Below are 17246 nucleotides of genomic sequence, written 5' to 3' on the forward strand. Positions count from 1 at the left end.
CCGTGGCCACACTGAGCAGCAAACGTTGCCCACCCAAAGCCCCAGGTGAGTGGTTCTTGTTATTGTTTTTGTTACAGTAGTCTTCTTTGATGAGGTGCCCTCCTGATGTTTTCGTCTAAACCTCTCATCATGAATTAAAATTGGTTATGCTGGCTGAGCTAATGGGAACTGAAATCCACATTTTTCTATGAAGAATTGCATTGCAACATTTAGAGAATTATGAATTTACAAAGCATGACCACATGTGGGAGTGTGAATAGCTATCCAAGTTTCTCACTCATCCCTAATATCCAATTGTTGTTGTTGTTTAGTCATGTCCGACTCCTCATGACCCCATGGACCAGAGCACGCCAGGCACCCCTGTCCTCCACTGCCTCCCGCATCCTGGCCAGTCCCATGTTGGTAACTTCGAGAACACTGTCCAACCACCTTGTCCTCTGTCGTCCCCTTCTCCTTGTGCCCTCCATCTTTCCCAACATCAGGGTCTTTTCTAGGGAGTCTTCTCTTCTCATGAGGTGGCCAAAGTACTGGAGCCTCAACTTCAGAATCTGTCCTTCCAATGAGCACTCAGTCCTAATATCCAATATAGACCCACAATCAGCAGGAGCTGCCACTAAGATCATATCAAAATGAACTGTGGAGTTGTCTGGGGAAATAGCATCAGGAAAGACACGACAAATTCTACAGGGAGTATTTTCAAGTGGTACATTCAGATTATTATTTATTTATTTATTTATTTATTTATTTATTTATTTATACCCCACCCATCTGAGTGGTGTCCCATCTGAGCGGTGTCCAACAGAATATTAAAAACATGATAAAACATCAAACATTAAAAACTTCCCTAGACAGGGTTGCTTTCAGATGTCTTCAAAAAGTCAGATAGTTGTTAATTTCCTTGACATCTGATGGGAGGGCATTCCACAGGGCGGGCACCATTACCAAGAAGGCCCTCTGCCTGATCCCCTGTAACCTCACTTCTCACAGTGAGGGAACTGCCAGAAGACCCTCAGAGCTGGACCTCAGTGTCCGGACTGAACGATGGAATGGTGGATATGCTCCTTCAGGTATACTGGGCTGAGGCCATTTGGGGCTTTAAAGGTCAGCACCAACACTTTGAATTTTGCCCGGAAATGTACTGGGAGCTAATGTAGGTCTTTCAGGACCAGTGTTATATGGTTTCAGAGGTCATTCACAGTCACCAGTCTAGCTGTTCCATTCTAGATTAATTGTAGTTTCCGGATCACCTACAAAGGTAGCCCCATGCAGAGTGCATTGCAGTTGTTCAAGCAGGAGATAACTATAGCGTGCACCACTCTGGCGAAACAGTCTGCAGGCAGCTGGGTCTTATCCTGTGTACCAGATGGAGCTGGCACATGATTGATACATGAATATTTATCCTAAAAATTGTATTTTCCCACAATTATGCCTAATACATGCATTTTGCAAACAAATTTTATTTCTAATATGTGTTTAATTCCTGTGGGAGCAAATCTCCAGAAAGACAGAAGAGTTATTAAGAAATCTCCTCCCCATGTTGACAAATGTTTATAGTAGATCCAAGCGTAGGAAGATTCTTATATAATTGCATGTATGGCTGGATAGATATGCAGTCATTTAATTTCAATGCAACGAAACAGAATCTGTAGTGGAGAGAAATCTATGAAGAATAATAGTAAGCTGCTTATACTCATTTTCTCTATTGCACTTGCAATGAAAATAACAAATACCTTCAACTCTCTGTCCCCTCTTTAGTTCTCTGCAATATTCTCTCTTCCACATATAGTCACTTTGTAACTCTCTTTGTGCAACTCTCTCTTTTCATGAATAGCACAACACAAAGTACATCAACATTGTTTTGTCTGTTTTTGTGTTTCTATACTTTACATTCATGCCAGTCACAAGCTACTTTTTTTCTTTGTGCTGATCACAAGTCCAAACTTCCCTTTGTCGTGCCATTTTATGTTCTCATTTTGTATTTCTATTCTAGATATTCTACAAACTTCAAAAAAAATCATTTGACAACAGTGTACAATTTTTCAGTTGTACCACAAAATGCTAAGTTTTGCCTATCAGTAACTCTTACCAGAGCCTAATTTTTGTTTCTTGTTAATATTGTTCACATGGTTGGGATTCCTCTAATGTGAATTGCTCCAATGTTCTTCCAGACTTTTGAACCCACTTCTTGCACGGTTGGTGCACTATCTATCTATCTATCTATCATCTATCATCTATCATCTATCTATCTATCTATCTATCTATCTATCTATCTATCTATCTATCTATCTATCATCTATTTCTGAAATCCTTACAGACAGCACAGAAAATTATTATTATTATTATTATTATTATTATTATTATTAGTCTTTAGGGAAATCATATGATACAATCTGTTCTGCTCTATGTTGTCACAAATTATCACTGGAATAGGTTGAATAGTTAGAAGGGACACTAAATCAATTTAGGAACACTACCATCATCTTTTGCAGACGCTGCAGGACTCTTTCTTGACATCCTATTCTTTTTTTAAAAAAAACAAACAAACATCCCTTTAATCACTTTGTTCTGCTTTCTTCCACAGCAACATGATTGTGGTGGAGAAAATCATAGTTAATCAGACCTCTCTGTCAGGATTTCTTCTTCTAGAATTCTCAGAGCTTCGAGAGCTACAGATTTTATACTTTGTTGTGCTCCTTGCTTTTTATCTGGCAGCACTTACAGGAAATCTTCTCATCATCTCTGCAGTAGCCTTTGACCATCACCTGCACACCCCCATGTACTTCTTTCTGATGAACTTGGCCTTACAAGACCTTGGCTCAGTTTCAGTCATTATGCCGAAATCCATGGCCAATACCATCTTAAATACAAGGTACATTTCTAATCTGGGATGTGTTGCTCAAGTACTCTTTTTTCTCTTCTTCATAGCATCGGATTTTTTTCTCCTTACAGTCATGGCATATGATCGGTACATTGCCATTTGCAAACCGTTACAGTATGAGATGTTGATGAATAGGCAGGCCTGCACCCAAATGATCACTAGTGTATGGATCATCAGTTTTCTCTACGGAGTGTTACATACTGGGGGCACGTTTGCACCCCCTTTTTGTTCTAATCTGGTCAATCAGTTTTTCTGTGAAGTCCCAGAGTTACTTAAACTGACTTGCTCTGATTTGTACCTACTTGAAATTGGAATTCTTGCATTCAGTTTGGTCATTGCGTTAGGCTGCTTCATCTTCATTGTTGTAACTTATGTGTACATATTCAGCTCAGTGTTGAAAATCCCCTCTAATGAAGGGAGGCAAAAGGCCTTCTCAACTTGCCTTCCACATCTCATGGTTTGCTCCCTATTTGTATCCACTGGATACTTTGCTTATCTTAAGCCCATATTTAATAGCCCACCACACATGAACTTGGCATTTACAGTGATATATTCCATGGTTCCACCACTGATGAATCCAGTGATCTACAGCATGAGAAATAAGGAAATTAAAAATGCTCTGTCAAAGCTGTTGGGTTTAAGGCACTCCTCTATGAATACCTTTCCCAGCCAATTATGTAAATGTAAATTCTGTATATAACTCAAATGATAGGAAACTGTAAGTCTGATGAGGAAAGTTTGCATGAGTTACATATATTCAACTCAGGGCTGCTTTACAAGGCAAAACAGAACTAACATAATCAAATTAGAAGAGCACTTTTTATTATTAAGCATTATGAATGTTCCTAATAATATCAATTGTTCAATAGTCATACAGATGTTTTTCAGAAGGTGATGAACAAGAGTCTTAGGCGTTTTTATGTATAGACTAAATGTTCTTCCATCAGGGATGTGTAGTAACTGGTTTCCTGCTACAGCAAGACATTGAACAAGATAACCTTTCAAGCCACTCCCGGCTCTGATTCCTTGATGCACATCAATGCAGAATCATTCTATTACAATAGCTCAGCTGCACCAATCAATCTTTACATAGACATTGAATTATGTATGTGAAATTGAAGTTTAAATTAAACTGATCGCAAAGCAAAAAAGCATCATGTTTGTATGTAAGTCTGTATGCATTTATTTATTTATTATTTTAATAATTGTTTCCTATGAAGCATTTCAAATCTATTTCACTATACAACAAAACACGTATATAAAATGCAGGAACAAAATGCATCACAGACTTGTGAAGGAAATGCCTTTGCACCACAAAAGTTTGGGATCCTAGGCCTGTAATAAAACGAGAAGTTTTGCTGTTGATTTATTTATTTATTTATTTAAAATGTACCAAAGTTTGCCAGCTCTTTTTACTTTACTGGCTGATGGTTGCTGACTTGCCCTGTCAACTTGCCCTGTATGCAAAATATTTCTATGAACCTTGTGTTTGTGTAAAGTTGGCAATGGCTAAGCAGTTATAACAAATACTATGTAGGCATGTGTTAGGATGTACCAGGCTTTGGCATAATTTGTTAATTAAATGCTAATTACAGAAATGTATAAAAGTCTTTGTATTTTCCTTGTTTGGGGCAGTACCTTTGGGTTGTCACCTGATGTGAAGCATAAATAAAGAACAGAGCCTATTTTGGCTTGGCTTGCTTTGAGTATTCCTTGGTTGCATTTTCATTCAAGAAGCTCCCTATCTGGGAATGGACAGGCTTAGCAGAATTAGCCACTCCATTGACAAAATGATTACATATATAAAAACAATTTGAAATGCAATTCAGGATCATTTTCCTCTTCAACCAAGTCTTTGGCTGATTAACATCCTATATCCTTTTATATGTGTTTGTGGGAGGGTATTGCTGTGTTTTGCTTTCCTTCTTGTTTTTATTATGTATTTTGTATTTCTATCTTGTATTTTTATGCTGTGAACCACCCTGAGAGCTTTGGATGAAGAGCGGTATCCAGGTTTCATTAATAATAATAATAATAATAATAATAATAATAATAATAATTCCGAAGGCTTGTTGAAGGATGAACAGGTCCTGAAGGAAAATAGAAGTGACACCTAATATATAAAAGGAAGAACTTCCAAAAGATAGATGCCTCCACATTAGAGGCCCATTTCCTATATTGTATAGGAAATGGATATCCTAATGAGCTGGTATCTTCAGGATACCCTCTTCTAAAGAGCACAGTGACCCATTAGGAATGGGACATTGTGTCTCACAGCTGCATAGGCTTTGTCTCTCCATATCTGTACCAGGACCTTAGCCTGGTAGATAATTTGCAGCAAGCACAATTCTTTTAGCAGCTGTCTATTTCTGCTTCAGTGAGCCGTCAAGTTCAGAAATTTTGCTGAAGCTTCTGAGTCAACATCATGGGCAACCTGGCATAGAGCACATTGCAGTAATCCAATATGAAGGCTACCACTACATGGACACCAGTGGTCAAGCTATCCCAGTACAGTAGTTACCATAGCTGACTTAACACCTAAAGTTGGTATAAGGGCACTCCTAGCCATGGAAGTAATTGGTCTTCTAATGACCAAGATGGATCCAGGTGCACTCCTCCAAGGGAGTACAACCCCATTTCAAATAACTCTTTCTCAGCATCAGTAATAAAATGCTGAGGGAAGATGTCACTAGTATGTGCAATGATACAAACCCATTCTCCACAACAACCTCTTGCGTTGGACAGTCTTGTCACTTCCTACTTCTTTGGAATAAAATAAAAAGGGGGAGGTGAGATAGGCCTTGTCCTAATGGTCTTCTGGGACAAATCCAAAGAGGGGAGAATGGTAGCACATTTTATATGGTGCTTTGAGAAACTTCACCAAGTACAGAATGTGGTGCCTTGCCTTTTGAAGAGCAGCAACCCATTCATCACTACTTCACCTACCCAGAAGCAGCTTTATTTGCTATAAACCCCCCAAAATAACTCCCAGACTGAATTCAAAGTGCTAGTTTTGACCTACAAAGACCTAATGGTATATTGTGATTATGATAGGGAAAACCTCTAAAGATGAGGGGTGCAGAGCAGGAAAGGTTTGCTATCTGTGGTTTCTTTATGAGAAAAATATATCAAGGTTTTGTGGTAAAGGTTCTCCTCCAAAGCCCCCAAACATTGTGTGGCACAAAGTAGGTCATGCATATTGCCATTGTGCAAGTTCCATGGGAACAAACACCAGATCCTGACTTCTAAAGGTTGGAAGAAGTGCCAGCATGCTGGACCTTCCTTCCTTCCTTCCTTCCTTCCTTCCTTCCTTCCTTCCTTCCTTCCCTGATCCCATGTTATAATACTTATTCTGAAACTAATGGCAAACCATGTGGTGTACCCTCCAACATTCCTCATGTGAAAATAGGGACTTATTCTACCATAGAAGCCAGCACATAGGGACTGAGGGGACTTTGCCACCCCCCCAATAAAATATTTGAGGGGCCCACCCACCCCAAGTTAATGAGCATTGCCATTCAAATGGTGTTGTGTGTGTGCCACGCCATGCGATCAATTATGTGCATTTTTGTTTCTTTATATTGTAAACCACCCTGTGAATCTTTGATAAAGGGTAGTACAGAAATTTTATAAATAAATAAATAAAATTCTCAGGAACCCAATTTCCACAGTCTTTAAAAAGCATATTATATATAAAAAAACCAAGCTATTTTTATTTCTCTATACACCAACCACTGAGATGTGCTGGATTCCCATGACAGTAAATCTCCTGCAACACAAAAGATAAATTAATACATCATAATTGACAGCTTCTTATTATCACCATAGATATGTGTATACAATGACTTTTTATAAAATGGCATGTATGGCTGGAGAAATACACTGTCATCTGGCTTAGTTGGAGGAGAACAACAATTTGAAGCTGAGAACAATCTGGAAAGAAAAAATAGTAAGATGCTATATCCTTAATTTCCCCCCTTGTCATCTTAGAGTTGCATAGTTGCTCTCACTATGAACACTCACTCAATTTGAAAATATACCCTTGCCCTTCCTCTTACATTCATTTGTTTCTTCTGTGTGCCTCTCTCTCTCTCTCTCTCTCTCTCTCTCTCTCTCTCTCTCTCTCCCCTTCCACTTACATTGACTCTTTTTCTCAACACTCTCTATGTCAATGAATCTCACACAGATCAGAGTACTGAAGTTTATGCAAATTTTTTTCACATAAAGACTTGTATCCCATCTCAGAGGGACACAATCTCTAGTAAAGATGATGCCTCTCTCGGTTTTAATCCCCACCCCCATCTTAAATTCAGTTTGCAGGAGTTTCACATCAGTTCCTCTCCCCCAATAAACAGCCTACATGAAAATCCATACATATTTCCAGGCACTTTTCTCCTAAAATATGCAGTTTAACACAATTATGCCTAATATATGCCTTTTACAAGATATTTCCCCAAATATAATTTATTTTTGTACATTTCCATTAACCCTCACTGATGTATTGTTGGTTGCCCTTTACCATACTATACATAATTTTTATGGCTTGTTTTTGGCTGGCTGGAGAACAGTATTGCAAAATTCATAGAAATGTAAATTTGTTTTGAATGTTCACATTTCATTTCCCATATCGGTTCAGGTAGTGTCTATTTTAGGTATGAACATTTCTCCCCATCCCTAACCTGTAATATAGATCCACAATCAACAAGAGCTGTATTAAAATTAAATTTGGTCTTAATCTGGAAAAAAATAATCTTAACAAAGACATCTGAGGAATTTTAAGGGGCATGATTTTAAAGGAAGCCTACAGACTTTGGTAAGATTTTTCAAATTTCTAGTGGATGCATAACAGTGAGTGTGATAATTTCGTTCTCTGAAATTATTGACTAACGTAGTGAAGAAAGTGTATGTTAAATGTTACTTGGTATTTTGATATTGTTGAATAACTGAGTCTTTGAGCCTTAGAATGTTTAACCCTCTCTCCTTTCATCTCTCACTCCACTGTGAGATGTCGACTTCTAAATTCACAGGGCATAGGGCTTGGTTTTTTCTAGGGCAATTTATTTTCTTTGCACCAGACATAAACTTATACCCTCTGATTGTCGGAGTCAGTATGCCTCAAAAATACAATTTGCTAGGAATCACAAGTGAGAAGAGTGCAGTTCCATTCAGGTCCTACTGTATGGTTCCCATAGGTATCTGGCTGGCCACTGTAAGGATATGATGCTGGACTAGATTTGCCTTTGACTTGATCCAGCGAGGCTGTTCTTTTGCTTTCTGGTACATGCCAGAAATTCAGGTGGCACAATTAAATTAGATTTGGGGCTGTTGCAAAACAAAAGCCACTTCCAAGTTCAAACACACACAACAAGACTTCTGTAGTAAACAAAGTAATGGGGAAATGCCTTGGACAGTTTGAAATAACAATTGCTTGTCATGGTGTTGAATAACTTCCGAACAAGAAAATCAAAATGAATATTAAATAAACAATGGATATTATAAAACCTCCCTGCAAAAGTGAGGAAACGCATCAGGTTGAATGCTCAGTAACTGAGAGCCAGTCTTGCATAATGGTTAGAGCGTTGGATTATGAATTGGGAGAGTAAGGATGAAGCTCACTGGGTGACTATGGGCCACTCACCATCTCTTAGCCTAGCCTACCTCACAGGGTTGTTGTGAGGATCAAATGGGGAGGAGGAGAACCATGTACACCACCATGAAGTCCTTGGAAGAGAAAGGTGATATATAAATGTAATAATAATAATAATAATAATAATAATAATAATAATAATAATAATACTGTTGTATTGAATGACTAAGACAAATAAGATTAATTGAAACAATAATGTATTCCTCCTCTGCCTACCCATGATTCCAATGTCACTTTTTCTCTTGCTTCCCTGTGTATATTTTAGATTGTACACTGGAACTAGCATAGTTGTTCTTTGGAAAGTGCTATATTCTGAAATGATGATGATGATGTAGTGGTAGTATTAGTAAGAGGAAATTAAGTCCAAGTACTGTAGTTTCAATAATTACAACATTAGGCTCTCATTTCAACAACTCTCCTTCTGCTTCCTTCAACAGTCAACATGCATCTTAAAGAGCAAAGCAGAGTTAATCAAACATCTATCTCAGAATTTCTCCTTCTGGAATTCTCTGAGGTTCGGGAACTACAGATTCTACACTTCCTTCTGTTCCTAGTATTGTACTTGGCAACTGTCACTGGGAATCTTCTAATCATCTCTGCAGTAGCCTTTGACCACCACCTGCACACCCCCATGTACTTCTTCCTGATGAACTTGGCTATGCAGGACCTGGGGCAAGTTTCAGTCATCATCCCTAAATTCATGTCCAATTCCCTCATGAACACCAGGCACATTTCCTATTCTGGGTGTGTTGCTCAGGTCCTCTTCTTTCTCTTTTTCTTAGCATCTGATTTCTCCCTTCTCACAGTCATGGCATATGATAGGTACATTGCCATCTGCAACCCATTGCAATATGAAGTGTTGATGAATAAGCAAACCTGCATCCAAATGGTTACTAGTGTATGGATCAGCAGTTTTTTCTATGGACTCTTACACACGGGAGGCACCTTTGCACCCACCTTTTGCTCCAATGTTGTCAATCAGTTTTTCTGTGAAATCCCACAGTTACTGAAACTGACCTGCTCTGATTTGTACCTACTTGAAATTGGAATTGTTGTGGTAAGTGCTGTCATTGGGTTAGGTTGTTTTATCTTCATCATCATAACCTATGTGCACATCTTCTCTGCAGTGTTGAAAATCCCTTCTATTGAAGGGAGGCAAAAGGCCTTCTCAACGTGCCTTCCACACCTCATTGTTTTCTCCATATTTGTATTCACTGGCTGCTTTGCTTACCTCAAGCCCACCTCTAATACCCCCTCACATCTGGACTTGGCACTTACCATTATATATTCCATGTTTCCACCACTGATGAATCCAGTAATCTACAGCATGAGAAACAATGAGATAAAACTTTCCCTGTTAAAACTCTTGGGTTTGAGGCACTCTAAGAACTCTTTCATTAGTTTGCTTGTGTAAATGTGGGTGGTATGGCATCCTGTCTATGCAGAGAACATGTTGTGAATTACAACCTTTATTATTTTACAGGGTGGCAGTATAAGTTGGGATAATGCAATGGTTTGGCCTGCCCTGTGGACCTTTTTCACACAAGGTGAACAATTCATATTATTAAAGTGTTTATTTAGTGCCAACCAACTGATCAAGTAGCATAAGCCCAAGAATTCTTTTAATGATTTTTAAACCATCCGTTAAGGATTTGATTGTTCATCTATGGCTGTGTAGAACGTTTAATAAAATACAGCAATGGAGATAAAAATATAACTACCGGTAATAGTAATCCAATTGAAACCACATTGTATCCTCTTAAAATGGAAACATAACATTTAAAAGTATCAGTAACAATTTATAAAATCTATAGCAAATAATAAATAATAATAATAATAAAATGAGACTAATGATGTGAGCTGTTTCTTAAACTTTCTCCCAAATTCCCATTTCTACCACTCATTTTAAAATTGCATTCCACTTAAGATTCTGGGTGCAATGTTCCTGAGGAAGAAATATTCTATTGATGTGGTCCATCTTACTACCTGTTGCAAGTGATTGATGCAAGACAAGTCAAGGTTACAATAACTATGCAAAAATGGTAGTTGCATTATCTTCCATCACTTACAGTCACTTGTGCTGGGGAAATAAACCAGTGTAAATTATGCTGGACTTACTCTGGTGTGGCCTGGCTGAGTGGAGAAGCATCTGTCGGAGCCAAAAATCCACTGTATCATAACTCCCTCAACCAAGCAGATCTAGGACAGATCTACACTCATGGTTGTTAACGTTAAGGAAGGGTTAAGGAATGGTTTGATAATCATATGGCCACATGATGTTCCCCTTTTAATGTTTGTGATGCATTATTAAAATGTGATGCCAGAGGGTGCTGCAGAGCAACCAGCATTTAACAGTAGGGCAGGCTTCCTCAACCTTGGCCCTCCAGATGTTTTTGGCCTACAATTCCCATGATCCCTAGCTAGCAGGACCAGTGGTCAGGGATGATGGGAATTGTAGTCTCAAAACATCTGGGGGGCCGAGGTTGAGGAAGCCTGCAGTAGGGAGACACTGTTTTGACAGAGATAAGAAGCACTTTCTCCTACAAGTATGCCCTGTGATGTTTTAGAATGATATATCTAATATTGTTCTAAAACCTCAAACAGGTCAGTGTAGATCCAGCCCTAGTGTTAGGATTGGACCCTTAATTATAAATGTACATGGCTCATTATTGTTAACACAAAACGCCGAAACCAATTATGATATCCATGTTTGCTCTACTAATCCAAGAATCAGAAGTACAAATATAGAGAATGAGTAATAAAAGTAAACAGGTCCAAATGAGATATGTGTGACTTTTTTAAAACACACATTCATTGGTTTGGCTATAAGGCAGACTTTGGCTATGTTTGTGTGAAATTTTCTCACTAACCAGAACACACAAGGCAAAAGACCCTCCCCAAGTTTTTACTGAGAAAATTCTTTAAACCGCTCAATCAATACATGGCTAAGTGGTGTACAAAAATAATATACAATCATTATCAATAATACACAAATGACACATATGGACTTTTGAAACTATATAGTTAGCTGTAATAATCCTTTTATTTTGTTAAATTTATAAAAGAAAAGATGTAGTCAGGGAGAGAAACTTAGTGGCAAAGAGGGAATACACAGGTTATGGAAACAGCTGCCAGAAAGTACTCAGCACAGAAAGTTTAGACAGAGAGCAGGAGGGTGAGAGAGTTAACCAAAACTTGTTTACATAAAACACCATTACTGGCCCCAACAACATCAAACATACCATCTCATGACTATTTAATTGCTCATCTTCCAACATTGTGTATGCAATCAAATGCCAACAGTGCCTTTCAGCTCTCTATATTGGACAAACAGGCCAAACCCTACGCCAAAGGATAAATGGACATAAATCTGATATCAGGAATCACAAGACAGAGAAACCAGTAGGAGAACACTTCAGTCTCCCAGGACATTCTATACAAGATCTCAAAGTAGCTGTCTTAATACGAAGGAATTTCAGAAATAGACTGGAAAGAGAAGTGGCTGAATTGCAAACTTAAAACCATGGAGAAACCTGGTCTGAACCAAGACATTGGATTCTTATCTCATTATACATGACAAAGCTATCTTTAGCCATCTCACCCCTTGCCTTTCCCTGTAAGCAGGGGCGTAGCAAGGTAAATTGGTACCAGGGGGCAAAAAAAATTTGTCACCCCCCCCCCCCCGAGGCATGGGAAGGTCAGGTGGTACCCGGTGCGGAAAATTTCTTGTCAACCCCCCCCCATTGATTCCCCCCCCCACAAAAATGGTTTTACGTTATTTCATATTTTCTTACAAAGGAATAATAACAAGTAATAATAATAAAAAACTTTTATTTATATCCCACCCTCCCCAGCCGAAGTCGGGCTCAGGGTGGCTAACATCAGATACATAACATTGGTATAAAATCAAACAATAATTAAATTACCTCCTAAAAACATCTCAAAATCAAATTAAAGTCTAATTAGATGGCTTTCCACAGGGTTAGGGTTGGGAACAGTAAGTGCTCCACTGAACTGAAATTTCAGCCTTCACAACATAGGAAAACAGCCAAGTAAACAGCTATTTCGGGGGAGGGGGGTCAAGTTATTAACTGATATGCATGAAATTTCATATATAGATATATAATCCTAAGTATAGTAGGATAAGACCTTCGGAGAAGGCATTTTCAAAAAAAAAAAAATTGTTCCTTGATAATTTGTCACCCCCTCCATTATGGAACCTGGGACAGCCCGCCCCCCGCCCACTTTGCTAGGCCCCTACCTGTAAGACCAAATTGCAGTCATTAACAGTCATCAACAGGTTTTCCACACCTATCAGCCATTCCCACCACCCTTCTGAGTAATTCCCCTCCCCACCCCCTCACTATATTTAAGGGTCTGTTGACTTCCATTTCAGTGTATCTGAAGAAGTGTGCATGCACACGAAAGCTCATACCAAGAACAAACTTAGTTGGTCTCTAAGGTGTTACTGGAAGGATTTTTTTATTTTATTTTGTTTTGACTATGGCAGACCAACACGGCTACCTACCTGTAATTGTTTACATAAAGTTCTTTGTTTTATAATACTCCTGCTTGGGCCGGCTTGAGTTTTAATGAAAATTTACACCACTTGAAATAGGTATAGTCTACCGGATTATACCTGTATTTGCAAGTAGGTGTTATTTGCTGTGCTATATGGCTTACTATGAAGCTAGAGTGCAACCTAATCTTAAACAAAATAATCTTATTTTTAAACAGCCAACACATAATATTGATTGCCAATGTCAACTTCAGTCTTCTGCTCTCACCTTGCTAAGATTACCAGGCTAAAAAATGTTTTGAAAAATTACATTAAAAAAAAAAAACTGATGACTTAACATACTGGTAACTCACCTGCCCACCATTTCCTGCCCTACCCTAGTCTACTTAGTAGCAGTTGCCTTTTAATTTCTCCCATCTGAGCTGGTTATTGTCAATGTTAAATTTCTAGTAAGGAGGAAGAAGAAGTTGTCGGGTCTCAAATATGTGTAGAAATACCACTCTGTGATCTAGAAGCCCTGCTTTAAGTCTCTGGAAATAGGGGGCTCTTGCTAGCTGTTCAGTGAGCGAGGGGAATGCACTTTTTACTTGCTCAGGACCACTTCCGTCTATTTCTAGTTTGAGGAGTGAACCATAAAACTAAAAATGGGAATCAGGTCTGTAGCCTACTAATCCGTACACTTTTTTTTTTTTTTTAGATCAATAATACTATCCCTAACATGACTTTAATTGTCTAGCCATTTAAATAAATTTATATTTCCCTCAGAGAAACTGCTGCTATATTTGATTGGATTTATGTCAGCCTATCTCCAGAGGCCAGCTTAGGAAAGCTACACATAAAGCTTCCTACGAAAGCATCCTTCAGATGTCATCTTACTTTTGAGCCAGATACATGCACTTCTGGCAAATAATTGCAGATTTCTATTTCAGAGGAACTAGAGGAGTGACTAGCTAAATAACTAGGATTTTGCATATTATACAGACTACTGAAAAGTCACAGGAAAAAGACAATATGTGAGCAAGAGACCTTCAACAGACTGTGAGAAAGAGTGCTCGGTGGACAGATTTACTTTGGTGACGACTGACAAATCATCTGAGAATGTGAGACAAAGGTGTGCACAAAAAAACTTATATTTCGGGATTAGGCCAGGGAAATGCCTGTTTTGGAATAACATAGCTAGCTCATAGAGAAATATATATATAGAAACAGTTACAGCCAAAGAACACAGTGGATTATTTATAATTTTATAGACAGTGTTGTTGTTGTTTTTCTTAAAATCATTCTTTCATCTATCATCATGTTCTTTTCTTTTCTTTTCTTTTCTCAGGTGTTGGACTTAAATTTCTTCCAGTGGAATTACTCAGACATCTGTCTATGACTTTGGATGGAACTCCCTTCCTTAAAAGGAATAATAACAATACTGGCCTGAATGCCTTCTTGAATCTTTATAAACAATCTCCTGTTTGGGATGACATCTAATGACTGGGTAATTGGTATTAAATATTCTGCTTTTATTGTCCCAGACCACCATCTTTTCCTCAAATGTTTATCTACATCCTTGTTTGCTGCTGTTCTTTTTGTGTCTCTGTGTGTGTTTTAAAAAGATGAGTCTCAGTTCTGTGTTATGGATAAGGTCAAGCATAAGAAGCCTACCATGGATTTAGTTACTGTTCAATCCTGTGCACTTCTTCTCAGAAGTCCATCCCGTGGATTTCAACAGGACTTACTCCCAGGTAAATGGGTATAGAGTTGCAGCCTTAATGGTTATTTTTGTTTGTTTGTTTTGGTAAACGTACTAAGACCTTGTCTGTAGAGAAGATGGCAAGACTTGCCCTCCAGGTTGGCAATACTGATTAGAACATTTGTAACGTTACCTGTGATCGTAACTGTGTAGAGCAGGAATCACCAGTATGGTTTCCTCCTTAAGTTGTTAGACTCTACTTCTCATCAGACTTAGCCAGCATAGCCAATGGTCAGCAATGTCAAGACCTGGAGTCCAAGAATCAGTTGGAGAGCACCACATTGGCTGCCCCTGGTGTAGGCTCTATTGTCATATGCAATTAAATGAAAAGTACATGCCCTGTTCCTAGAACAGTCCATTCTGGGTGCTGGGTTGCCACTGCAGCAGTATTTGCACAAACACAATCTAATCAGCATTACATCTTCTGTCGGATATTACCCCTTCCCTTGTTAATCTTTGTTTTTCAAAATACTTTTAGGATGCCAAAAACATAATTTGTTTATTAATGTTCTGCTTTTTGATAAGTCAAATAGTGGGGAATAGCTTTCCCAACAAAAGCTCTTAATGCCGGGATCACCAATTGTCCTCCCCGGGTATGGAAGAAACTAAGCAGGACACCAATTGTTCTTCGTGTTAGGAGGGTTACAGCCTTAAAGTGGGCCAGCCAACTAGATGTAGCCTGGAATGTAACACCCAGATATTTAAAAGAAGGGCACTGTTCAATTACATGTTCGTCTAAAGACCATCTAAAAGTGTGACGAGCTCTAGTGAACACCACAATTTTTGTTTTGTCGTAGTTTATCTTTAGTGAGTTATGAGAACAGTAGGCTGCGATCCCCTCCAACATGCTGCGTAAGCCTCTTCGGGTGAGTGCCATTAAAGCCATGTCATCGGCATATAACAATATATTCAGATGTTTGCCTTCGAGGGCTGGAGCCGATGACTAAATGTATATTCCTTTTTTGGGTTACTGCAGATATTATGTGTATCTTAATAAAGTCAACATGACCCATTTGACTCATTTACTGTCCTCATAAGCATGGTCAAATATTGCATTTAGGCATAATTAATCATTGTTCAATTTTTGAAACATGCATATAGAAACTCTATTGAGATAAGGTACATTTCAGGACACCACCATCCCATTTATGTCTTCCCTTCTCTGACAGGAGTGCATTACTGAATAACAATAAGGAAATGTTCAACCAAAGCACTGTGACAGGTTTTCTTCTCTTGGAATTCTCTGAAATTCGAGAACTGCAGATTGTATGCTTTGTGACATTTTTCATAATCTACCTGACAGCTCTGGTTGGAAATCTGCTGGTGATCAATGTTGTAGCACTCAACCAATATCTTCATACTCCAATGTACTTTTTCCTGGCAAATTTATCTACTGCCGACCTTGGTTACATCTCAGTCACCATTCCCAAAGCTATAGCTAACACCATACTGGGCACCAGGCACATTTCGTATTCTGAATGTGTGGCTCAGGTCTTCTTCTTCGTTTTTTTTGCGTCCTCCGAGTTCTTCCTCCTGACAGTCATGGCCTATGATCGATACATTGCTATCTGCAACCCACTGCAATATGAGCTACATATGAACAAAGTAACCTGCATTCAAATGGTAGTTAGTGTGTGGCTCATTGGCCTTTTATATGCTGTTTTGCACACTAGCTGCACATTTGGAATCATTTTTTGCTCTAATGTCATAAACCAGTTTTTCTGTGAAATCCCACAGCTTCTCCGGCTCTCATGCTCCAACTCATACATTTTTGAAGGAGGAGCTGTCATATTTTGTTCAGTGTTGGGCATAGGATGTTTTGGATTCATAATTATTTCCTATCTGCAGATTTTTAAAGCAGTGCTGAGGATCCCCTCTGTACAAGGAAGAGAAAAAGCCATTTCAACTTGCCTTCCCCATTTCATTGTCCTTTTCTTATTTTTCTTCACTGGAAGCACTGCTTACTTGGGACGAGCATCTAGGTCCTCCTCAGACATGGGGCTGGTGCTTGCAGTGATATATTCAATCATTCCACCTTTCATGAATCCTATTATTTATAGCATCAGGAATAAAGATATCAAGACAGCACTTTGGAGGCTTATAAACAGAAAATAAATTATGCAGTTTCACTTACAAATACTCTGTAAAATATGGGATACAACTTTCTTGGTGCAATACCCTATAACCTTCTAATAACCCCCCCCCCCCAATACATGCTCCATAGGGAACATTACCTAATCTCCCAGCAAACTTTGTGCAAACAATTCAGGATGAATGTTCAATAAACAGGTCATCTTGAAGTGGCCAGTGATTTGCATACATGATGTGTATTTTGCAAAGTGTTTGTGATTTTGTCTTTTATTATTGAATTAATAGGTCTTGGTTTTCTAGTCATGGGTTGGACAAGTAGTTATGCAAGGCACTAAAGACTTTACCAGTGGACATATTATCTGGGATCCCC

The 17246-nt window shown here is 38.6% G+C and overlaps 3 protein-coding genes across 3 annotated transcripts; all 3 read left to right on the forward strand.

Annotated features, from left to right (window-relative positions):
• The first annotated feature begins 2585 nt into the window (after window positions 1–2585).
• LOC117057708 (olfactory receptor 14A16-like) lies at window positions 2586–3578 on the forward strand. Its single transcript, XM_033168548.1, has one exon. It carries the CDS (start codon window positions 2586–2588, stop codon window positions 3576–3578), a length of 993 nt encoding a protein of 330 aa, XP_033024439.1.
• Window positions 3579–8967: 5389 nt separating this feature from the next.
• On the forward strand, window positions 8968–9939 carry LOC117057709 (olfactory receptor 14A16-like). The gene has a single exon (XM_033168549.1). It carries the CDS (start codon window positions 8968–8970, stop codon window positions 9937–9939), a length of 972 nt encoding a protein of 323 aa, XP_033024440.1.
• A 6043-nt stretch (window positions 9940–15982) lies between these two features.
• LOC117057710 (olfactory receptor 14I1-like) lies at window positions 15983–16900 on the forward strand. The gene has a single exon (XM_033168551.1). The coding sequence runs from the start codon at window positions 15983–15985 to the stop codon at window positions 16898–16900; it is 918 nt and encodes a 305-aa protein (XP_033024442.1).
• Window positions 16901–17246: the final 346 nt, after the last annotated feature.

Source organism: Lacerta agilis, chromosome 14 (assembly GCF_009819535.1).
Source record: "Lacerta agilis isolate rLacAgi1 chromosome 14, rLacAgi1.pri, whole genome shotgun sequence".
Lineage (NCBI taxonomy): Eukaryota > Metazoa > Chordata > Lepidosauria > Squamata > Lacertidae > Lacerta > Lacerta agilis.